This window comes from Ictalurus punctatus, chromosome 29, assembly GCF_001660625.3.
Source record: "Ictalurus punctatus breed USDA103 chromosome 29, Coco_2.0, whole genome shotgun sequence".
NCBI classification, from domain to species: Eukaryota; Metazoa; Chordata; class Actinopteri; order Siluriformes; family Ictaluridae; genus Ictalurus; species Ictalurus punctatus.
This window is the reverse complement of record NC_030444.2, coordinates 10,317,687-10,342,686: the sequence shown is the minus strand read 5'-3', so window position 1 is coordinate 10,342,686 and position 25,000 is coordinate 10,317,687. Positions and strand designations below refer to the sequence as shown.

At 38.2% G+C, this 25,000-nt stretch overlaps 1 protein-coding gene across 1 annotated transcript in view; it reads right to left on the bottom strand.

Annotated features, from left to right (window-relative positions):
* The window catches only part of LOC108261011 (RAS guanyl-releasing protein 2), a 47,086-nt gene that overhangs the window by 2,641 nt on the left and 19,445 nt on the right, over positions 1–25,000 (bottom strand). The window contains exons 2-15 of the mRNA XM_017461822.3: positions 24,525–24,688; positions 24,275–24,377; positions 22,543–22,599; positions 21,620–21,751; positions 20,081–20,231; positions 19,560–19,733; positions 16,625–16,741; positions 15,234–15,515; positions 9,012–9,092; positions 8,766–8,888; positions 7,172–7,287; positions 5,403–5,544; positions 3,986–4,022; positions 1,502–1,660 (exon numbers count right to left, since the gene is read on the bottom strand). Of these exons, the coding sequence (XP_017317311.1) occupies positions 1,502–1,660; positions 3,986–4,022; positions 5,403–5,544; positions 7,172–7,287; positions 8,766–8,888; positions 9,012–9,092; positions 15,234–15,515; positions 16,625–16,741; positions 19,560–19,733; positions 20,081–20,231; positions 21,620–21,751; positions 22,543–22,599; positions 24,275–24,377; positions 24,525–24,591 (1,741 nt within the window). The 5' untranslated portion in view covers positions 24,592–24,688. The remainder of the gene's footprint in view (positions 1–1,501; positions 1,661–3,985; positions 4,023–5,402; positions 5,545–7,171; positions 7,288–8,765; positions 8,889–9,011; positions 9,093–15,233; positions 15,516–16,624; positions 16,742–19,559; positions 19,734–20,080; positions 20,232–21,619; positions 21,752–22,542; positions 22,600–24,274; positions 24,378–24,524; positions 24,689–25,000) is intronic.

The window sequence follows — 25,000 nt, the reverse complement described above, 5'->3', positions numbered from 1 at the left end:
AGCATGAACTGTCCGTTTAAGGTCCTGCCACAGCATCTTAATTGGTTCAATTCAGGACTTTGACTAGGCCACTCCAAAAGCTATGAAGTGCTTTTTTTTAGCCATTCAGAGGTGGACTTACTCCAATATTTTGGATCATTGTCTTGCTGCATAATCAGGTTTCACTTGAGTTTCGACTTAGAGACTGAAGACCAGACCCTCCCTCAATTATTGGAAGTTGCCCAGAACCTGAAGCAGTAAAGCATCCCCACACCATCACCCTTCCACCACCATGCTTGACCGTAGGTATGATTATCTTTTTGTGGAATTATGTGTTTGGCTTACGCCAGATGTACCAGGACAACTGCCTTCCAAACAGTTCCACTTTCTGACATAATGTCTCTCACTCTGGTCCTTTGGAGTCCCAGAGCCTTTGAAATAAGCTCTGTAACTCTTCCCAGACTGACGTATTTCAGTCACCTTCCTCCTCATCATTTCTGGAATTTCTTTCAACTTTGGCATGGTATGTTACTAGTTAAGACCTTTTAACCAACTTCGTGCTGTTGAAAAAGTTCTATTTAAGTGTTTAAGTGTTGGTTTGCAGTAATCAGGCCTGGTTGTGTCTAGTCCAGCTGAACCCCATTATGAATGCAGTTTCATAGTTTTGGGGAATTAGTAACTATGGGGGAAAATACATTTTCACACAGGCCCAGTTGCTATTGGATAACTTTTTTGCTTCAATAAATACATTTTCACCGCACTGTATTTCAGTACTTTCTGTACTTTTGTACAGAAGTTTATACTGACAGAGACATCGGGTAGTCATGCAAAAACCATGAAAGGAGAAAATGAATAACATCAACATCATTTAACTTTGTTTCTGATTCATTTTTTATTTACTTATTTACTGTCACTAATGTTTCACTATGAAAGGGTATATTTGAAAATATGTATATAAATTTTGACTTTTTTTCTGATTTTCCTGTCTTGTCTAACATAGCAAACCTAGTGAAAAATAATCAATAATCAATTTTAGCTTAAAAAAAAAATCCTTCTGCAATTTGTTTTTCGCTGTTAACTTAAATTGGAAGGAAAAATTGGGAGCGAATTAGCAACATTAAGTCTTTGCATAACCCCACATTTAAGTACATATACAGTATATGTATGTCTATGAAATAAATATATAAATATTAATATATTAACTATCAATAAATATTAAAGTAAATAAAACATATACATCCAAACTGAACCAAAAAGTAACACTCAAAATAACAAATAAAAAGAGAGACATCCAAAATGAATCAAAAAACACTTCAAATAACCCAACAAAATTTGTCATAGTTTTTACTCCACCTCTAGAGGTCGCTCTCATACTGTATAATGACAGCGGACCCTTCTCAGCCGCTCCTGGGAAAACGTATACGTGTGGATTTTTGCAGATAACCGATCTGCGCCAATTAAAACTGATCAATCAGTTGACCTCTAGTTTACACAGTATGTGTGCACGTGTTGATGCACATACCTGTATCCTGAAGATTAGAGTGCGAGTTAGACGGAGGTGGAAAGCTGTAAGAGCGAGCCTGAAGGGCGGGCGGAGTCTCATGACTGATGCTCTTCGCCCGCTTGCGACACTCCACCGCTAGCCGTGAGCGACATGCCTTATGACAGTTCACACCACACACTGGGGGGGCAAAGTGAAAGAAAGAACAAGGGATGGTGTAAGTGAGGGAAAAGAAAAAGGAAGAGAGAAGGAGAACACGTAATGAAAGATAAGGAGAGAAAATGGAGTGTGAGTAGTTAATATGGCAAGTGAGAAGAGATGAATGGAGGATGAGGAGGAAAAGGGGAACAGGGAAAAACGGAGGTGCTAATGTGTATATAAATGTGTGTCCAAAGTCCAGCAGGAATGGGGAATGGAATGTGAGGACAGGAATGGGCTTTCACACACACACACACACACGGATACACACATACGCCTAAAGTGATGGACTCCAGCATGAGCCTGGAGATGGAGGGACAGCCTGACAGAACTATACAGAAATAGAGAAAAATGAAGACAGTAAAGAAAATTGTAGGTGTGGGAGCGTGACAGCTGAGTAGAGAGCATAGATATCCATTTCAGTGCCTTAGGCAACAGTGTGCATAACTGAGATAGGAGAATTAAAAGGAGAATAAAAGTGTGGCTCATTCCTTGTTTTCCCAATTGAGCAATATCTGATTTATCTTTAAATCATCATCTGATTTCTTTTATACATTTTTTTTTCCAAAATATAATGTGACCTGTAACTTCTATTATGCTGGCAAATTCACTCAAGCTACAACAGTAATTTTCAAATTTAGTCAAATATGTAAGCTAATGTAAGTTATCAAGCTAATACAGATAGCTCTTTTTTTCCCAGAGAAAACAATTAAGCTAATATATCTAGCTAGCTAGCTAACTTGGTTAAGAATTTTTCAAATAATGACAGCAAGACAATTCTCTCACTTATTTGAATTTTGTCAAGTAAATAATGTTATCTAGCAAGTGATCATAGTTATCAAATGTTTTTTTTTTCGAGAAAATACAAAACTTCACTTGCTAGCCAATCTAGTTATAGCTTTTTTTCCCCTGAAGAAAGACAGCACTCTTGCTTATCTGAACTTCATCAAGTGAATCTTGTTATCTAGCAAGAAGCTATCTAGTGTTTATAGAGAAAATATTAAAACATAGCTAGGTAGCTAATCTGTTTATAGATTTTTTTTTCAAGCAACAAAAGCAAGATAATACCCTCACATATCCAAACTTCATCAAGTAAATAGTATCTAGCAAGCTATCTAAAGTTTTTAGCAAAAATATAAAACATAGCTAGGTAGCTAATCTATTTCTAGTTATTTTTTCGATTAGTGGGAGCAAGACAATACATTTGCTTATCTAAACATTGTCAAATGTAAACAACATGCACTGATCAGCCATAACATTAAAACCACCTGCCTAACATTGTGTAGGTCCCCCTTGTGCTGCCAAAACAGCTCCGACCCATAAGGCTCCACAAGACCTCTGATGGTGTGCTGTGGTATCTTGCACCAAGACGTTCGCAGCAGATCCTTTAAGTACTGTAAGTTGTGAGGTGGAGCCTCCATGGATCGGACTTGTTTGTCCAGCTGATCCTACAGATGCTCGATCGGATTGAGATCTGGGGAATTTGGAGGCCGAGTCAACACCTTGAACTCTTGTCATGTTCCTCAAACCGTTCCTGAACAATTTTTGCAGTGTAGCAGGGCACATTATCCTGCTGAAAGACGCCACTGGCATTACAGTATACTGTTGCCATGAAGGGGTGTACAAGGTCTGCAATAATGTTTAGGTAGGTGGGATGGGTCAAAGAAACATCCACGTGAATGCCAGGACCCAAGGTTTCCCAGCAAAACATCGCCCAGAGCATCACACTGACAGTGATCACAATTTGGCCGTTGTCACAAATCCTTACGGTTGCCCATTTTTCCTGCTTCCAACACATCAACATCAACAACTGATTGTTCACTTGCTGCATAATATATCCCACCCCATGACAGGTGCCACTGTAACGAGATTACCAACGTTATTCACTTCACCTGTCAGTGGTTTTAAAGTTATGGCTGATCGCTGTGTATAACTTAAAAATACATTTGGCTGCATGTTTTTTGCAGATATATAGATGATATATATATCTTTTAAAAACCTATCACTACTTGTGTTTACTGCGCTGTCTCATGTTTAATAGATGGCTTGCAAATAGCTAAGCTCCTTCTACTATTCTGAAAAATTATAAACGCGCCACACTTTTAGACGTGTCATTCTGAGAAAGAATAAACCAGGCTTTATTACTGTTAATGGAAGAGCATGGCAGTGTCAGCACGCGCACGCACACACACACACGTTGAGGGAGAAAAGAGCAAGGCCTTATATAATTTAAGGAGTAACAGCTCCTTGGGAAAACTTGCCATTAAGCAGCTATTCTTTTACATGTTGTACTGTCTCTGTTCTTACCTTTGCACTTGTATCCTTGCTTATAAAATCCCCATATCTAGAAAAAAAAAAGAAAGGAAAAAAAAAAAAAAAAGAGTTGTGCTGGGCAAATATTTTCCATTTTGGAAATAGACTGGAAGAGAAAAGTGATGGATGAATGGAAAGAAAAGCAGAAATGCAACAATCAGATAAAGGAAGAACGGTAATGGAAAAGGGGGGAGTCAGGATCAAGAGAGATGTGATCACAACACAGCAGGGGAACAATACATGAAAGGGTTGACCAGAGCATCACACACTCACACACCTCACGAGGAAAGATCTGAGGGTCCAGAACACACACACACGGACACAGTACATGTACGCAAATGTTCGCCTCGAATGCACACACCCACCCTCATGCTCACCTTTTCATCGTCATCATCATCATCATCATCATCACACAAAAAATTGTTCACGTTGGCATAGCGCAAAGCAACACAAACATACAACTTTGTCACGAGAGCTAAACAAGTATACACTAAACAAGTATACAAAACACATTTACATGTGTGTGCAAAAGAAATTTGGAAAAACAATGTGGTGAATGTAAACAAATTAGTTTGGTCTGTACAAACTGACCTATGTACACACACACACACACACACACACACGGAGACAGAGTGTAGAATGAGCAGCTGAATGGCAGAATGTGTGTAGGAGTTTGGGTTCTGTATTTGGAGCGCTGTCAAATACATGGTGTAAAAAAAAGTTTAAAAAAAAAAAAAAAGGACATTTTCGCAAGAAAGATAGAGAAAGAAATATCCTGATACTTCTGAGACTCGTGCATATTATGACATTATAAGGTATATATTAACATGACCAACAATTTTTATACAAATTAACAAATAATATACGCCACCTCCAAAATTATTGGCACCCCTTCATTGAAACGAGCACAAATAAGTAGATTAATTCAAATTAATAAACACATTCACCGAGTGATATTTGAAGCGTAAACATATGCAAATGCATTATAGATTTTACACCATTTACAAGTGGTGCATTGTTTGTTTCTTTTTTGCTAGTTTCAAAATTATTGGAAACCCTACAATAATTACTTGGTGCAGCCTACCCTAGTGAAAATAACAACGTTCTAATATCTAATGCCTAATAAGAAGTACAGTTGTTTAAAGATCTTGGGCCCTTAATTCTAGGTCCTTTTATACTGTCAGGTTTGTAAATGCCAGACCACAGGTAAAGTAACAGTGACAGGTAAATATGAAAACTGTCAAAGGAATAGTCACACTTCTTGTGACAATCTGTGTGAGATTTATATTTTCTTTTAATGTTTAGCATTTTCTTGAAGGGTGCCAGTAAGTGTCTGTATCCTGTAATAAATATGTCCTGCAGTCCACTTATCCGTACATCCATTCCAGCATTGCAGTAGATAGATACTCACAAATCCGGCGCAGTGTTCACAAAAGGTGGGCTTGACATAAGTGGTCTCTGCAAACGTGTGTATGAAGCCCATCTTGCAGTTCAGCAGTGAACTGGCCTTCATAAAGTAATCTATCATCTCCTCCCTGCTGATCTTCCCATCCCTGATAGAGAGCGAGAGAGAGAGATAGAGAGAGAGATAGAGAGAGGAATGTTCCAGTTTAATATTGTTTATGACAGAAACAGGATGATTAAATGGAAAACGGTTGAACTGCAAAAGGAAAAGAGGTGACTGGAAAAAAAAACTAAAGAAAATAAAGAAAAATGAGAGCAATAAAATAGGGATATAGTGTCAGGAGTCACGAGTGCTGATGGTAAATCACTCTGGATTTAAAACATCAAGGATTCAGGGGAAATTATAAATAACATTTATTACATTATGTCATTATATTTATTACAATGTCATTAATATCATTGAAGGAGTCTAGGCAAGCCACAGTGAGTACCTTTACATGAACATGTATGTGGGGATTGGCAAATCGCATTAGAAATAGACTATTATAAATCATTTAATCACCCAGAACAAATAACCAGGACATGAAAACGAGCATGTCCACCATTTTAGATTTAAGTAAAATGCATTTATATATATTATATATATATATATATATATATATATATATATATATATATATATATATATATATATATATATATAAAATGTGTTTTAGGTTTACGTAAATTGTAATGGTATAATTATATTATCGGCTGTGCAGTCGGGAACTGCTTGCCAGGAGGGGCAATCGTAAAAATGAACCCGGATGGTGGATTTTTAAAAGATTCTGCAGTAAATAAATCAATCAATCAATCAATCAATCAATCAATCAATTATGTTACATTTTCACAAAACAATTACAGATATCTATAAAAGCTAGGTACAACCAGTCTAGTGTAAGCCAAATTTTGTGACACATGTGAAATACTATACTGACATCTTATCAGATTTGTTGTACAAACAGTTTCAGATGTCAGACATTCTGTAAATACCAGATAATGGTGTTGTTTATACACTGCAAAAAAAGTAAGGGCACCCCTACAGTGTTCAGGCCGCTACACTGAAAAAAAAAAAAGTCATCTTAGCGAAAATATGAAAAGTGAAAATATCTTATGAATATAGTTGTATTTATTTAGTATTTCTTATTATGAGATTACAATAAACCAAATATAAGATCATTAAACCTATTTCTAGACATTATTACATTATTTCTAGCTTGTAGTTTTCTTATTCTGTTGGCAGATCATTTTCAAGAATAAATGCTTAAAATAAGCTAAATTATTTGCCAATAGAACACGATTATTTCAAGCTTGAAATGAGTACAAATGGGTTGAAATAGGTTTAATAATCTTATATTTAGTTTATTGTGATCTTATAATAAGAAATACTAGATGAATTTAACTCTATTCAATATATTTTCACTTGCTAAGATGACTTTTTTTTGCAGTGTAGCTGCCTGGACACTGTAGGGGTGCCTTTACTTTTGAGAATCATACATTTTCCTCCTGGTCTGGGTTAGGTATGAAGAAAAGGAAGATTTTTGTTGTGTGTTTTGTCTATTTTGGCATTACTCACACCAATGCTAATTCTCAGACAAAACAAATCTGGTCTTTGGGCTTGTAGATTTTGATTTGCTTCCCACTGACACGACAAGCCAAGAGTTGTAATGGTACTTCAACATAAAAGTAGGATAAATGTCAGCACTTCAGCATAAAGGTCAGTGTTTCCACACTCACTGGTTTGTATCAAGCTCTCCAAACTTGCTGAGATAGGGGAAATTATTCCTGATGCTCTCAAACTCCTCGCGGGAAATATAGCCATCTCCATCTGTGTCGAAATTCTTGAAGACAGACTGCAGCCGTGGAAACGAGACAGATTATTCGTTATAAACGTCAACAGTCATGCTTTTCATGTCAGATGATGATTTGATTCGATACGATTTTATGCTTCTTTTTTTTTGACAAGGATGAAAAGAAAAATGTTACATACAACTCCTAGCTGGGAACACAAGTGCTTCCATATTACATAAAACTTACTTACTCAAATCTGCATAATGGTGGTAATTATTAAAAAACATCTTTTGGATGCTTCATTGCAAACATAGATTAATAATCTTACATAGAATCTTACATAGATATTACATAGATTAATAATCAGTACTAACATTGCAAAAACAAATGTAAATTTTACGTAATGCTCCTGGAATCTGATTTTTTTTTAATGAGATAGTATTAAGAAATTCTGTGTTTCAGATAACCACATTGTGATTTCAGTGCTCAGAATCTGGACACATGTGACTGAGAAATACAATAGTTTTGGTAGTAACAGTAAATTTCAACAAGTTTGGATGGTGTTAAATATTAAGTTACGACTTGAATCTCTGATATGGAAAACACTCTTATCTGTGATAGACACTAGCTAGTTTCCTGGCAGTTAGCTGGCAAACCAGCGTAACGAGTAAATGTTAGTAATACAAGGCGAATTGGGATGAATGGAGGACATGGCACATCCATATGCCATATTTATCTATAGATCCTGCCATTTAAGTAAGGAATAATTGATGACGGGCCATTGAATGATTAGAAAATAATGCACACTCCAAGGACCAGAGTCAATTATTCCACGCCTCAAGATATTGTTCAGATGTTTTATTTCAAGACATTTGTCAGGTTTTTGTCCTTAAAATGTTCTTGGGTGTGGAACTAATTTATTACGCATCTCAAGCCTCCGTTGCTAATTCCAAAACTTAATTTAAGAACTAGTAACGGAGGCTTGAGCCATTGATATGCAGTTATTGGAGAGAGAGAGAGAGAGAGAGAGAGAGAGTGTATGAGAGAGAGAGAGAGTTCGCAGGCTTTTTCTTCGTTTCATGCTGATAATATAAAAATAGAACAAATAAATAAATACATATATCGATAAGCCTGCTTGTTCACTTTTTTTTTTACTGCAGAAAATACAACGAATAAATAAATAAATATTGAAACTTCTTTCACTGGCTTATCACATGCACTCTCTCATTTTTCTGTCATTTTGTTTGTTGTTAGATCTGTATGCTGTGGTGGACAATAGGCTAACGTTTCCATTATTTCAGTTCACTTGGCGAAGTGATATGGAACTGTAATGTGGATTTACTGAAACATAATTGCACACCTCAGAACGTCTGTCAACCAATCAGAATCAAGAATTCAACAGCACTGTGGTATAAATGAGATTAAAGTTACAGAGATTTTCTTAGGCCATTTTTATTGTCATCCTATGTAAATGGTAAGAAGTGTTTTAACGTAGACATATTCACATCTACAAAACTAAAAAAAAATTATTAATTCATACTTCAACCATCTTCTCAATGTGTTTGGTGATGATAGCAGGATCTGCTTTAGGCTTCACCGACGCTGCCCACTCATCAACCATCGACAGTCGCTTAGTTGCATGGCTGGGGGTGGGGTTTGAGTTCTGATCGGAGAGTTTAAAAAAAAAAAAAAAAAAAAAATATCACGTTAACATAATAGTTATGAAAAATGGGGAAGAGAAATAGTGGAAATTAACAGCAGGACAGTTGCTGTGTCCATAACTCACAGCTGGTTTGGAGCATCGAGGTTCCCTTTGTAGTGAGAGCTGGTATATCTCGTCTTCTGTATGATACTGGTCCAGTGATACCTATCCAAACACACACATATACACTCACAATATATACTACGTCATATCCTATACAATCAGGGAAATTTTATTTATACAGGTCAACACAAGCAGTACATGTGGCTCCATAATCCTGACTTTCTCCAGAAAGACAAAACAAATCCAACCAAAACTGTTCCGTAATGCTTAATAAGTCTATAATCTATCCTACGACCCTCACATTAGATTTGTGAGACACGTAAGTACATGGTGTGATTCATTAAATCTAATAACCCCACTGAGACAAAATGTGCTGTTGCATTCGATAAAGAACATTTTGGACGTGAACAGATAATTTATCTGACTGATGAACAATAACATCTGCACCAAGTACCACCTGCGCTTAAAATTTGGGTATTTGTTCACAAAAATATTAGTCCCATATAAGGATACAGCTGATGTGAGACATCAGGTCTGACGGTAGTTCTGGCCCTAATTCAATGTTTATATTAATACACTCATTCTAATACATTATAATTTCTAAAGTAAGAATTCATTCACTGGGACTGTAGTAAAAGTATGATACGTTATTTATAACAAATTTTTTGAAAAAGTCTAATAGTTGTCATGTTTCTGTGGTATAAGAGGAATAAAACACTTCAGAACCTGCTGTTATTGAAAAACAATCAGCATCATCGTGGTAGCAGGAACTTTGTGTCATGTTGGGCCATTGATTTTCCTATAACAGCATGCCCCCTTGATGTTCTTTTTCCTTATTATCATTGATAAATATTTCATTTTAGCTTCTTAAATGTGGTACAACTGTTTTTCTGGCACTGTTAGTAAACCTAAATATTGTCTATATATTGTGTATATCAAATATATAAATGCCACATACCAAAGCAGATCCCTCTATTTGCCTTTATCATTCAATATTATACATTTGTATTCATCACAGCCTCACAGAGTCTCATAGTATCCAGTTTGGGTAGAAGGTGAATTTCAAGACCACATCGATTTGCCGGAGAAGGCAGATGACCAGGTAGGTGTCTTGAGAATCATTATTTTATACAAAAGTCAGTCTGAAGAATGTGTACGCTGTCGAATAAAGGTTAATGGGTGTGAAATTAATGAATGTCCACACAGGCTTCATAAGTCATAGCCATTACCCTAGTACTCGGTTTTGTGTCTGTGTGTGTGTGTGTGTGTGTGTGTGTGTGTGTGTCAGTGAATGTGTGTTCAGGCTTTTCCCCCCCTAGTAACACTCACTTTGTCAGGGTCTCAGTAGGCTCAGTGCACAAATGCTCCACGGTGAATACACCATTTCCTTCCAGGGAGAATTCCTGAGCATGCTGATGTAAGGTACGCTGCGAGTGTGTGCGAGTGTGTAAGTGAGAGTTAACATCTGAAATCCTTCAACACAAGCAGGAGGACAGAAATGCTTCTTTCTCTGACCTGCTCTAGTCCTAATTCCCAGAATTTTTGCCTATATAGCTACACTACACTCCTCCCATGAGGGATGTTGATTGCTCAATAATGGGGAAAATGTACAAAAAAACATGGTCAGGAAATATGCTAGGGTGAAAAGGTGCCATTTCAGATCGGTGAACTTTCCATGTGCTCTGTTTGTTTACCCTCAAACTCACACTCCCGCTACACCACCTTACTCTGTACAGAAGGAAATCTCAATCCTCACAGACACACACAAGACGTTTCTTTTTTGAGCTTCACCATTAAAAGAAAACAAATTGATTAGCATTCAGAATGAGTGCTTTATACCCTTTCCATTCAAAGAGCTGGCACCAGTATCATCAATAAACACCTGCAACATGAAAGGAATGATTCATTCATTATCCGTTAAAATAAAAAAGCTTTTCCCAAAATTCAGGGCTGCCAGAATTCTTTAGTTAGAAATGCTAAAGTAATGGTGTGGTGCTTAAATTGTGGAGTTTATTTAAAAAGTGAACAGTCAATAACAAGGTTTAAAAGGACGGTATACATCTCACTTACCCCAAATATAGTTACTTTTCTTGTCTCATGTGGCACAAGAAAGATTCGTAATCAGATTTAAAAATAAAACAAATTGTAAAATTGGATGAGTCAGTATTTATATAAATCTAGAACTATATTAATCTCTACGTAACCTTCAGCTTTTTGGTAGAATTTCACCTTCAAACTTTAGGTAGCAGAGGTGGAGTAACACCAAACTGCTTTAACCCTTTACTGCATGGTGTTGCCATATGGCAACAAGTTAACTTATCTCCTTTTTTTTTGTAGGAAATAATACAAAACAACTATTTTCCTGTAAGTTCAAAAAGTGGCTTTAACTTTGACATAACAAAAAAAAAATGCCATTTTAGATAACCAGAAAGTACTGTTTGCACTTCCTTTTCTGCAAACACATGGCATGGTTAGGGACATCATCGGAGGGCTCTCAAAATTTGATTAATTTTTCAATATTGAGGCAAAACTGGTTAAAGGGAAAAAAAAATGTCAGATAAGATAACATTTATTTTTTGGCACTGAAACAAGTTTATATGTTTTGAGTATTTTGTTAAATGGTAAAATGTAATTGTTGCCATTTTCTAAGTTTCAAGAGAAAATTAAGAATTCAAGGGAAAGAATTAAAAAGATACTTCACCCAAAACATGTTTGGATCTAATTTTTGTATGAGTGAGTAAATCCACTCTACATCTGTAAATCCTTTATAGAAAATAGAACTTTTACATGTTCTCTAGGTGGCAAAACAACTCTGCAACTTATAGTCTGTAAAATTGTAATCTCATACATTTAGTGTTATTTTTGACTATATGATACTTTCCACCATTGCAAATTCTTGTTTGGCATATGTTGCCATATGGCAACAATTTAAAAAATACCCCCCCATTTTTGTTTAAGTGAAACTGATTCACGTAATAAAAATCCATAAAAACTTTTTTTTATGTAAATGTAATAATTCCTGCAGTAGAGGATTAAAGCTTTCCTGATTGTTCTAGCTGTCCACTATGGCCATCCGGTTAACTTTACAATATTCAGCTACATACTTACAACATACTGTATGTAATGAAGAAAACAGAGCAAGATGTGCTGTTATAGGAAAATAATAAACCATGAGGGTGGTGTAATGTGGCCCACCTCAAATTTTCTAATAACAGGCTATCTCAAAGTTTTTTATCGCTCATATACCATAGCAATCTGCCATTGATTGCAATTTTTCATTTATTCAAGAACACCACACTGTATTTTGTATCCATTTATAGTTATATTTATTGCTGTGGAATGTCCAAGAAACAAGCTAGTTCACTCCTCAGTTCCCTCATCAGCCATTCTCACTCCTGAAGTTTATAGGACAATATATGCCCTGTTGTCATGTTGCTGAGAAAGTTCAACATCCAGAAGCATTTCCATGTTGGAAAACTTAAAAGACACAGCTTTACATCTGACATCTGACAAATGGTAAATGTCTCCTTGCAGAAAACTTCACCACATTAATAATTATTTTAAACATTTTAAACAGTGTAGGCTAAGCATCCAGCAAACAATTTTGTTGTGAACGAGTTGTTACTATTGAACCAACAACACATTAGAACGAGCCATGAACAATGTGGTTATACAAAAATAATGCAAACCTTCTGACCAATCAGATTTGAGAATTTACCAGCAATGTGGTTTAAACTATGTTAAATCACACTGTCACAACAGTAACTTTGTTGTGTTACTAAAAAACTGAATGTGGTTTATATGTAACACATACAGTGAGGGAAAGAAGTATTTGAACCCCTGCTGATTTTGTACGTTTGCCCACTGACAAAGAAATGATCAGTCTATAATTTTAATGGTAGATTTATTTGAACAGTGAGAGACAGAATAACAACAAGAAAATCCAGAAAAACGCATTTCAAAAATGTTATAAATTGATTTGCATTTTAATGAGAAATAAGTATTTGACCCCCTCTCAATCAGAAAGATTTCTGGCTCCCAAGTGTCTTTTATACAGGTAATGAGCTGAGATTAGGAGTACACTCTTAAAGGGAGTGCTCCTAATCTCAGCTTGTTACCTGTATAAAAGACACCTGTCCACAGAAGCAATCAATCAATCAGATTCCAAACTCTCCACCATGGCCAAGACCAAAGAGCTCTCCAAGGATGTCAGGGACAAGATTGTAGACCTACACAAGTCTGGAATGGGCTACAAGACCATTGCCAAGCAGCTTGGTGAGAAAGTGACAACAGTTGATGCGATTATTCACAAATGGAAGAAACACAAAAGAACTGTCAATCTCCCTCGGCCTGGGGCTCCATGCAAGATCTCACCTCGTGGAGTTGCAACGATCATGAGAACAGTGAGGAATCAGCCCAGAACTACACGGGAGGATCCTGTCAATGATCTCAAGGCAGCTGGGACCATAGTCACCAAGAAAACAATTGGTAACACACTACGCCGTGAAGGACTGAAATCCTGCAGCGCGCGCAAGGTCCCCCTGCTCAAGAAAGCACATATACATGCCCGTCTGAAGTTTGCCAATGAACATCTGAATGATTCAGAGGACAACTGGGTGAAAGTGTTGTGGTCAGATGAGACCAAAATGGAGCTCTTTGGCATCAACTCAACTCGCCGTGTTTGGAGGAGGAGGAATGCTGCCTATGACCCCAAGAACACCATCCCCACCGTCAAACATGGAGGTGGAAACATTATGCTTTGGGGAGGTTTTTCTGCTAAGGGGACAGGATAACTTCACCGCATCAAAGGGACGATGGACAGGGCCATGTACCGTCAAATCTTGGGTGAGAACCTCCTTCCCTCAGCCAGGGCATTGAAAATGGGTCATGGATGGGTATTCCAGCATGACAATGACCCAAAACACACGGCCAAGGCAAGAAAGGAGTGGCTCAAGAAGAAGCACATTAAGGTCCTGGAGTGACCTAGCCAGTCTCCAGACCTTAATCCCATAGAAAATCTGTGGAGGGAGCTGAAGGTTTGAGTTGCCAAACTTCAGCCTCGAAACCTTAATGAATTGGAGAAGATCTGCAAAGAAGAGTGGGACAAAATCTCTCCTGAGATGTGTGCAAACCTGGTGGCCAACTACAAGAAACGTCTGACCTCTGTGATTGCCAACAAGGGTTTTGCCACCAAGTACTAAGTCATGTTTTGCAGAGGGGTCAAATACATATTTCCCTCATTAAAATGCAAATCAATTTATAACATTTTTGACATGCGTTTTTCTGGATTTTCTTGTTGTTATTCTGTCTCTCACTGTTCAAATAAATCTACCATTAAAATTATAGACTGATCATTTCTTTGTCAGTGGGCAAACGTACAAAATCAGCAGGGGATCAAATACTTTTTTCCCCTCACTGTATTCATGGAAAATCTTTTTAGACTTCTGAGGTGAAATACTGTAGATGTTTAGTCCATGTTAGCTATAATTAGATTTGTAACTTCAGTAGCTCCAAAACTGTTTAGATCTTTGGCCAAACTATTCCGTTAATTCTTACCTAGCTGAAAAGCACACAATCGAAAAGATTTCTACTAACTGTTCTAATTCAAAACCCTTTAATGCAGTATGTGTGTCATATATTAATAATACTAACACATTCAAACTCCATTAAAACATAGCACAATACCAACAATATCTCAGAAAAGTGTATCATGGCATAATTTATCACAATACCAATATGTTCATATTCCCCAGCCCTAATGGGTACTACTGTATTCCCAGTCTATTTTATTCTCTCAGCATTCCTAATATCCAGATGGCTCGTGTACACAAAGCACTTTCCTATGTATGAACATTTAATATATGTTGGTACCATATGCAGAGGAAGTGACAAGGCTAGCTGCGTGGTTACTAAAACATACACACAGACAAAACATTCATTCACACGTAAACAACTACACACGTAGACGAACACACAGTATTACTAAAGCATCTGTGGCAACCGTCTGTAGAGTAATCCAAAACCAACACAGAGATACAAATATTCATTCAATCCTAAATTGCAGCAACTTGAAACATACAGATTTGCTGCAATGCAGACAGGCATACGCAACAAACAAGTGGAGAATCGGAAAATGGTAACATGGTCGCTTACTTCGTGTAGTTTTATGTAGTTATCGAGTGCAATCTAATTACTTTGAAAGCACAAACAAATAAAGACATACATACAGAGTTAAAGTCTCACCGTGAGAAGGTTAAGCAGGTCGGGGTTGGCGTCTATGTTGGGCGGTGTAGTCTGGACCAGTGCCAGCTCATGCAGTATGGAGTAGAGCTGTTGGGTCTTGGTCAGATTCACACGTGTTTTCTCATCATCAGTCCAATCTGGTAGAGCCACATGCACCGCGATCAGATCCTTCAGATGAACGCCCAGGATTGGGAACCGGAAACCTGAACACTCCGAGAAGCGCCGCCGGTACTGACTGTAGTTCCCACACGATGTCACCAGATCCAGCAGACTGTTAAAGATCTGGAGCATCAGGGAAATAAGAAAGGAGACACAAATTATGAAAAACATGACATATTACAAATCAAAAATGAAGGACAGAAAGGAAGGATGGGGGGGGGGGGTGAGGGGATGAAGGAAGGAAGGAAATATGACAGAGAAAGGTAAAGAAAAGATACAAATCAGAACAAAGAAGGAGAGAGGGGATGAAGGAAGAAAGGAAAGGAAATGGTTGAAAAAATGTAAGAATAACAAAAATAGCAGCATGAAAAACAGAAGGAAGGAAAGAAGGAAGACAGAAACAATGGAAAGATTAAAGAAACTAAGGAAAGAAGGGAGGACAGAAGTAAAGGAAAGAAAGGAAAGAAATAGGGCAGAAAAAGGCAAGACATTGAAAGATGACAGAACAAAGAAGGAAAGAAGGAAGGAAATGAAATGGTTGAAAAAATTAAGAACTAAAAATAATCAGAATGAAAAAGGGAAGGAATGAAAGAAGGATTTAAAGGAAGGAAAGAAGGAAGATGGGAACATTGGGGAAAGGAAATTATAGAAGGAAGGAGGAAGGAAGGAAGGAAGGAAGGAAGGAAGGAGGATGGAAAATCCATTGGAAGGAACAAGAAAAGTAGGGAGGGAAGAAAGAAAGAAGGGAATATGAAAGAAATGCAAGACATTGAAAGATAGCAGAACAAAGGTAAGAAGGAAATGAAGGGTTGAAAAATTTGGAAAGAATAAAACAAGGAAAGAAAGAAAGAAGACAGGAACAGTGGAGAGAATAAAGAAATTAGGGAAGGGATGAAGGAAGGAATGAAAAACATGGGGGAAAAAACAATGGAAGGAACAAGGAAAGGAAGGAAGTTTCCTCTAGCACTCTTAAGGATTCCTTGGTTTGTCTCTCTTGGCAGGGGGGTGGGGGTGTAAGTATCTACACAGAATCTCACAAATATAATAAAAAACATTATGAAGCTAAGAATAATCCACAGAACACATGAGGAACATTTTTACAGCTGTGTGTATATGGGTAATATTTCCTCAGTACTCCTAGTAGACAGTAGGAGTGTAGTAACTGACTATCGTGTTATGATATGTTATGATGAGTATGGTAATAATGAGTACAGTGTAGATGTGTGTAGCACCTTATTGGTGTCGTTACTGATGTGGGCCTGTGTCTCCTTGAGCCTGGAGATGGAGCTGTTACTGAGGCCTCCAACTACCGCCATGAGGGTGTTAAAGTTCTGCAGCTGCAACAGTTTCTACAAAGAAAGAAAGAGATCTTCTGCATGAGTTATGTGACAACAATTCATTGCATTCGTTTTTCAGTAAGCGCTTTATCCTGATCAGGGTTTGTGGTGGGTGGAGGTGCACGGCTAGCACAGAAAATAGGTTTTTGGAGAAAACCGTTGATTTATATCCAAGATTCAGATGGGGTGAGATGGAATAGATGAGATTAGAGATTTAGTGTAAAGATGTAGCTAGGAAACGGGGTAGCGCAAATGAAAGAGTCATCCAAAAGAAATGATTCACAGAGAAGGAAGGACTTCAGGAAGAAATAGACCAAATAGTACACTGGAAACATTTAGGTTGCGTAGAGAAGTAGCGGGATTGAGAGAGAGAGAGAGAGAGAGAGAGAGAGAGAGAGAGAGAGAGAGAGAGAGAGAGAGACAGCATGTGGGTGTTGAGGTATTATCCTGGCGGGCAGAACAACAGGAGAAAGGAGACACTGATGCAGAGGAAGGAAGAATTGGGAAAATAGATAAAGTTAGACTCATGGAAAGATCAAGATATCTATCTATCTCTCTCCCAGTAATATGCACTACTAATATGGCTGCATTGTTTCATTGTTCCAGAAGCTGGATGGGATGTGTATGCCACAGTAAGGCTTTGTGAATGAGGCTCTATGGGAGACATCCTCTGCCCTTCAACCCACAGACACACATACACACACTGCAAAAATCAATCCAGCTCCAGCTGCTTCAACACACACACACACACACACACACACACACACACACACACACACACACGCCTTTTTATTGTAACCAAATATAATTTTCAGTGAATCCACTTTTTTCACTTAGAAAGTAAAGTGGTTAATTACATCGGCCAGGTTTATGACCGAGCATCTTAATGCTTAACGTTAATTAATGCTACTGACTCCTAAAAACCCTCCACATTATCAAAGAGAGAGATCTGGAGAAGGGATACTGTGAGGAACGATGAGGGATCAGGAAGAAAATGAGTGGGGGGTAAATGCATCCTAGAGAGCGACTACACCAGGATATCCCACAGCACGAAAAAACAAATGAAACATCTGAGCGATGAAACATCGTTTAAAATCTACATTCAGACTTACACACAACACACACCATACAAAAACAGTGTAAAAGTTATTTGATCGACATCCCGTTCTGTCCTGTTTGAACGCAGGTGCTGCACGTGCATCTTTCTGTGAGACGTGAACTTCTCAACAAGACTCTGGCTGCGCCATGACAGAGTGAGGAAATGTTAATAAATGATGACTTTGTAAAGCTAGAGGCTGCAGGCTCATCTAAATCATTCTGGAGAAGGACATACATATGTCATATGAGAGAAGGGGTGGAGTAACTGTTACCACCCAGAAATTTGTTTTCCTATAACAGCATGTCCTGAAGTGCTTTGAAGATAATAAGATACAGTTCCTCCCGACTAATTTGGATGCTTTTCTCTGTAAATTGGCAAACAAAATATTCCTGAATTCATGCTGCTGCTAATATCATGAGTTACATCAACAATAAAGATTAGTGAGAATGTTCCAGAAGCAGTCATGCAGGCCAAAGCCATGACACTACTCCACCAGGTTTCACCGATGAGCTTGTATGTTTTGGATCATAAGCAGATCCTTTCTTTCTCCACACTTTGGCCTTTCCATCACTTTGGTAGAGGTTCATCTTAGTTCCAGAACTTTTGTGTTTCCAGAACATCTCTGTATTTTTATTTTTTATTTTTTTTTACAAATTCCAGTCTGGCTTTCTGATTCTTACTGCTGATGAGTGTTTTGCATCTTGTGGTAAGGGCTCTATAGTTTTGCTCTTATAGTCTTTTTCAAACAGTTGCTTGTGATACCTTCACCCCTGCCCTGTGGAGGTTGTTGGTGATGTCACTGACTGTTGTTCTTTTCCTCGGCCAACCCATTTGGTTACTGTTGCTCAGTACACCAGTCGTTTATTTATTTTTCAGGACATTTCAAATTGTTGTATTGGCCATGCATATTGTATTTCCCTCTTTTCTCAGCTTCAAAATGGCTTGTTTTTCTCACGTAGACAGCTCTCTGATCTTCATGTTAGATTATCTTTTTAACAACAAATGCAGTCTTTACAGGTGAAACTGAAGGCTAAAACCAAGAGTAGATGTTCAGAGCTATTTATTGTATAAACTCTCAATCTAACAGGACACACCTGGGTAACAGGAAACACCTGTCAGTCACATGTTCCAATATTTTTGCTCGCCTAGAAATTGGGTGGTCTGATACAAAACGTGTTGCGTTCTATGTTCTTCAATTCGTCTACATATAAATACCAGGGAATAAAAGCTGAAATTCGAAACACTCTTGTCATGTTCCTCTTGTGATCTCAAACCCAAATGTTTTCTGGCTACAGCAAAACCTTGTCATTCCAATAGTTTCGGAGTGGACCATTTTAAAATTAGAACAAGACCATTGAAATATTTTTTTTTTTTAAACTATAAATGGGACTTCAGAAATTGCAATAGTAAGGGTAATAACAAATTTTATTTAAAATGTGGTTTGACTCAGAAAATAAGGCTTTTTCTGCTAATCAATACTGTACAAACACTCTTTTATGAAACATGTCATGACATCTCTGTAGATTATAATTTGAAATAAATTCACTGTGTAGTCAATGTGTGATTTCAGTGGATTTGTATATATTTGTATAGGGATAATCCGCAAACCCCTGAGTTTTATGTGCCTTTAACAGATCCATGCGAACTGAAGATCAGTTTCTCTTCCTTTATCCCTTAAGGAGGTCAAGAGTGTTTAGTGTCATTCATTAACCAGCTCCTAACGGGACTGACCTGTGCGACTCGTACGAAGTGCGTTATGACGGAAGCGCGCTGCTGGGCCGTGGGCTTGGTGAGCACCATAAGCTGGATCCACTGGGAGACGCTGTTGAAGAGCATGATGAAGCGCTCCAGGATGGGGTTATCCACCGTGCAACCATGTCTCACGAAGCTGTGATAGTCCTGGAACTGAACACATGACATGCAAGGCCAGCGTGTCGTATTACAAAAAAACTGGAAAGCACAAAACTTTTCGTCTTGAAGGCCTTCCCAAATTGGAAAACTTTAAGAGCAGCATTCCCACTAACAATGGAGATTCTTTTCAAAAATACTAAAGAAACATGTCCTCACAAAAAGCGTCACCATGGAATGCCCTCTATGTACATGTAAGACCCTGTGTAAGTTTCTACTAAAGGTAGTAGAAATGAATACATTTTAGATGTGATATAAACCTGCGATTTGCCATAAGCTAAACTACTTCCAGAGCTGCAATATAAGTTACTATAAGTAAATATAAAGCAAATGTGTGCACACACCAGAATCTTGCAAAAGGACTTATACTCCAGGTAGGTAAGATGTTCTGCGAGTTCAGAGGCATCCAAGTGATCGAAGAGGAGGGACATTTTCCTTTTTTTTGACATGGATGGCACACGCTGGGTCACCTGACGCTTCCACTTATATGAAGGGCTGAGAGGGAAAAAAGCACATAGAGAAAATGATTCTTATTATTAAGATGTAGTTCCACATTTACAAGGGATATGTACTTGAAAAGATCTTATAATAGATATTACTATATATAGTGCTGTAAATACGTATGCACCCTATCCTGATTTCTTCTGTTTTTGTGTACATCTCATGCTAAATTGTTTTCGAAATTAAAACAAAATTTGATAAAGGCAATCTGAGTAAACACAAAATACAGCTTTTAAATGATAATGTTATTTATTGAAGGAAAAAACGTTATCCAATACAAATTAGGCCTGTGTGGAAATGTATTTGCTCCCATAGTTACTAATTCCCCAAATCTATGAAACTGCATTCATAATACAGTTCGGCTGGAACAGACGCAACCAGGCCTGATTACTGCAAACCCTGTTCAATCACACCAACACTTAAATAGAACTTTTTCAACAGCATGAAGTTGGTTAAAAGGTCTTACTCAGTAACACACTATGGCAAAATTGAAATAAATTCCAGAAATGACGAGGAAGAAGGTGATTGAAACACATCAGTCTGGGAAGGGTTACAAAGCTATTTCAAAGGCTCTGGGACTCCAAACAACCAAAGTGAGAGCTATTATCTCCAAATGGCACAGTAGTGAACCTTCCCAGAAGTGGCCAATCTTCCAAAATTCCTCCAAGAGCACAGCAACTACTCACCAGGAAGTCACAAAAGAGCCAAGGACAACTTCAAAGGGCCAACATGCCTCTCTCGCATTTTAAACTATCAGAAGGACACCGGGCAAAAAATGGCATCCATGGAAGAGTGGTGAGGTGAAAACCACTGCTAAGAAGAACATTAAGGCTCATCTGAATTTTGCCAAAACACACCTTGATGATCCTCAAACTTTTGGGAGAATGTTCTGTGGACTGATGAGTCGAAAGTGGAACTGTTTGGAATAAACCGAATTCCACAAGAAGAACATCATACCTATGGTCAAGCATGGTGGTGGAGGTGTGATGTTGTGGGGATGCTTTTGTGCTTCAGGGCCTGGGCAACTTGCAGTAATTGAGTGAAACATGAATTCTGCTCTCTACCAGAAAATCCTAAAGGAGAATGTCCGGCAAGACAATGATCCAAAGCATAGGAGTAAGTCCTAATCCTAGAAGTAAGTGAAAGACCGATCTCCACTTCTCGGAAGAGTTGGTTACAGTTTTTGCTAAAAGGTGGCATGACCAGATTTTACGTTTAAGGGGCAATTAGGTTTTCACATGAGTGATAGGTGTTGGATAACTTTTTTGCTTCAATAAAATAAATAAATAAAAATAGACACAGATACACAAAAAGAGAAGAAATCAGGATGCGGCAAATAATTTTTTACAGGCTTGTATGCATTAGTGTGTTTATTCACTTACACACTCTCAACGTCGATGAGCTGACTCTCCTGCGCATTGCCCTCGGTGTTGAGCTGATCCCTCAGATCTCGAATCTGCTCAGCCAAAGCCGGATTAAGATTGAACTCGACAGGAAACTCCGAGATCCAGAACCTACAGGGACCGAGAGAGTGAGACAGATGACAAGTAAACTTTTGATAAAGCCTACAAATGCAATACCGTGCAACCTTGAGGTCAGAGATAGAGGCTGGATGGATGGCAGTTTTCAGACCTAGACAGGTGAATGAAGAAATATGGATGAGAAGTATAAAGCAAGTGAGATATTGGGATAAAGACAGAAGGGGAAAGGTAGGAAGTATGATTTTATCTGACTGAAAAAAGACATGACACATAACCCATTTTTAAGGGTAGCGACAGATGGACAATAGATAATAGGTTTCTGTCAGAAAATATAGCAGGTGAAAAAGCAAAGATGGACTTGCAGAGAGAAAACACAATCAATAAGTATTCTTGCATAAGTATTCACCCCGTTGCCTAAATTTTTTCTGGTGGAACCAATTGCTATCAGAATTAGCATAATTAGCTGTCAATCCAATTCACAATGTGTGACAAGACTTCACAAGTGGTCTCCATCCAATCTGACAGAGTTTGAGCCAAGAAGAATGGGCAAAAATATCTGGACACAGATGTGCAGAGCTGATAGAGACGTATCCCAGCTGCAATTACAGCCAATGTTGGTTCGACCTGGTGTGTGTGTGGGGGGGGTTGAATACTTTTTCCACCAATAACTGTCTGTGTTTTAGTGTAATTAACATGTGTGTCACAAATGTTAGGCACACTGTGTAGATGAAATGCTAGACTATAACACTACAGAATGTGGAAAGGTTCAGGGGGTGAATACTTATGCAGGGTATGGAGAGAAAGCTGAATAAATATGCACCTACTTGACTAGGTGGCAGATTCGACTCCTGAGCTCGGCAGTGCAGCCTTCCTCCTGAGACCTGATGTCTAATTAAGGGTCGTTAACACTCCTTTAATCACTGGGAATTAATTACTGTTCCTCGGATATCAAGATCACTATGAGTAACTATCAGTCTTTTAAATGAGCAAAGCTGACAAAAGCTTGGATGAGGTGCTTAATAGGGGTGCAACAGTATGAAAAATTACTGTCCTGCCAAATATAATGATTTTCAGAACATCAGCAGTAGCAACAACTGAGCAGATCGTAATACAAGTATGTATTATTATTCTGCCATCCCTTCATTGCTTCGCTTTTGTTTTGTGGACATTGACATCTCTAGATTCTTATAACTGACTCTGGCATTGCTGAAAGCATAAATAAACTAATCAATTAAAAAGTGATCAGTGTTGTCAGTCCTTATTTTCTATCCCTACTTTCACGCTAGGAAAAAATCTTTTGTCCTGAAAACACACAAAAAAAATCTGTAAACTTCGAATGTACTGTCAATAATAATCTGAATGAGTCTCCAGTGTCCTACCTCACAAAAACATGTCAGTAGGTCTGAACGAGTAGGTCAATTTGTGTGCATGGCCCCTTGCTCTCAACTGGTGGCTAATCCAGTGTGTATTCAGTAGTAGTGTATTATTATATGTAGTATTAAAATGCTTAACAGTATATTATAGATTTCATTGATGGGAGATTAGACTGAAATATGCTGGAGGGTTTCTTATAGGGTCAAGTCGATGCAACTACAAATCCATAAAAGGTTCTTAAGCAAGTTACTAGTTTTACCTTTCCACATGATTTCCTACAACAGTTTCTAAAGATGAGTCTAGTGACCATTTTATCCCCATGTGGTGTCCCGCATGAAAAGCGCAGTACTTTCGGTCATGTGTTTTGTTCTGCGTTCTCTCTAGCAAGAAAAAAAGTCTATGTGTAAAATAATAACATATGGATGCACTTGATAAAAAAAAATACAAATAGTAAGCACGGATAAAAGTCTCCTGCTCTCTGCTTTCTGTGGTTGCATAGACTCACATAACCGGCATGTGATGTTCACAAAGGACCTGGGTGTTTTGTTTTCACATTTGTTGTGGGGTTTTTTTTTTGCTGGTGTGCTTTCTGGGGTGGGGGACACGGTAGCATAGTGGTTAGCAAGTTTGTCTCACACCTCTGGGGTCGGGGCTCGAATCCCACCTCCACCCTGTGTGTGTAGAGCTTGCATGTTCTCCCCGTCTCAGACTCAGTCTACTCTGGTTTCCTCCTCCAGCTCAAAGACATGCGTCGTAGACTAACTGGCAATTCCAAATTGTCCGTAGTGTGTAAATGGGTGTGCAGTTGTGCTCTGTGATTGGGTGGCACCCCATCTAGGGTGTCGCCCGCCTTGTTCCAAGAGTTCCCCGGGTTAGTCTCCACACTCCCCTATGACCCTGTGTAGGATAAGCAGTGGATGGATGGATGGATGGTGTGTTTTCTGATTTGCTGTTGCATGTTTTTGTTTGTTAATGTGTTTTGCACTTATTGTTACACTTTGTAATTGTAAGAAATACAGATGTTCACCTTGTTTGCTTGTTATTTAAAAGTAACATAATGATGATGCAATGATGGTAATCAGGAAACAAAGCTTCATTTGGTGTACACCACAACCTCAGTACCTCGACACATGTTTGCTTGAGACACTAAATTATAAATAGGCGTATTTTAGTCAAGGATACTTGAGCAGGAGTTTCTTGGCCAGGTCTGTGGATGGGAGGTACCAGGGGTGCATCATCAGAAACATCCGCACCAATGGCAAGTCCTTTAATTTCCCTGTGTCATCTAGAGAAAAGCAAATAAAACCAAACAGTGGGGCATTTTTAAATCATGTCACATATGATCTTGGACAGAAAAATGGATTTTTTAAATTTATTTTTTTTAAATGGTGGAACATTTGGTATAGACAGACACATGACTCTACAGACTGACCGAAAGCATTGATGCAGGCCTCCACTAGCTCATCCACCGTGGCTGACTCGGCTGATAGCGACTCCATCTCTCTCCCAGTCACTCTTCTTCTTTATCACCCTCTCCCTCACTTCCTCCACCCCACTCTTTCTTCCTCTTTGACCACCGCTCTTTCCTCTGCTCCTCTAAATATGGAGTGAGAAAGCAAACAAATGACTTTTCAGAAATATTCATCTTGTCTTTAAATGGTAAATGGTGAAGAAAACCTGCCATGAAGCTTTTAACAATTTCACAATGCAACACTTCTTTTACAATGCTACTTTGATGCCTGATAATAAAGAAAATGGAGATTTTTCTCATTCCTATAAGGCAGCTTTCAGTGAAAAAGGGCATTCTGGTTGCGTTTGCTGAAATCTTTCGATATTGTAGTATCTACTACTACTTAGTAGTATTTGTTTAAACTACACAATACAAATGAAGCGTGTGAAAGCAAATGA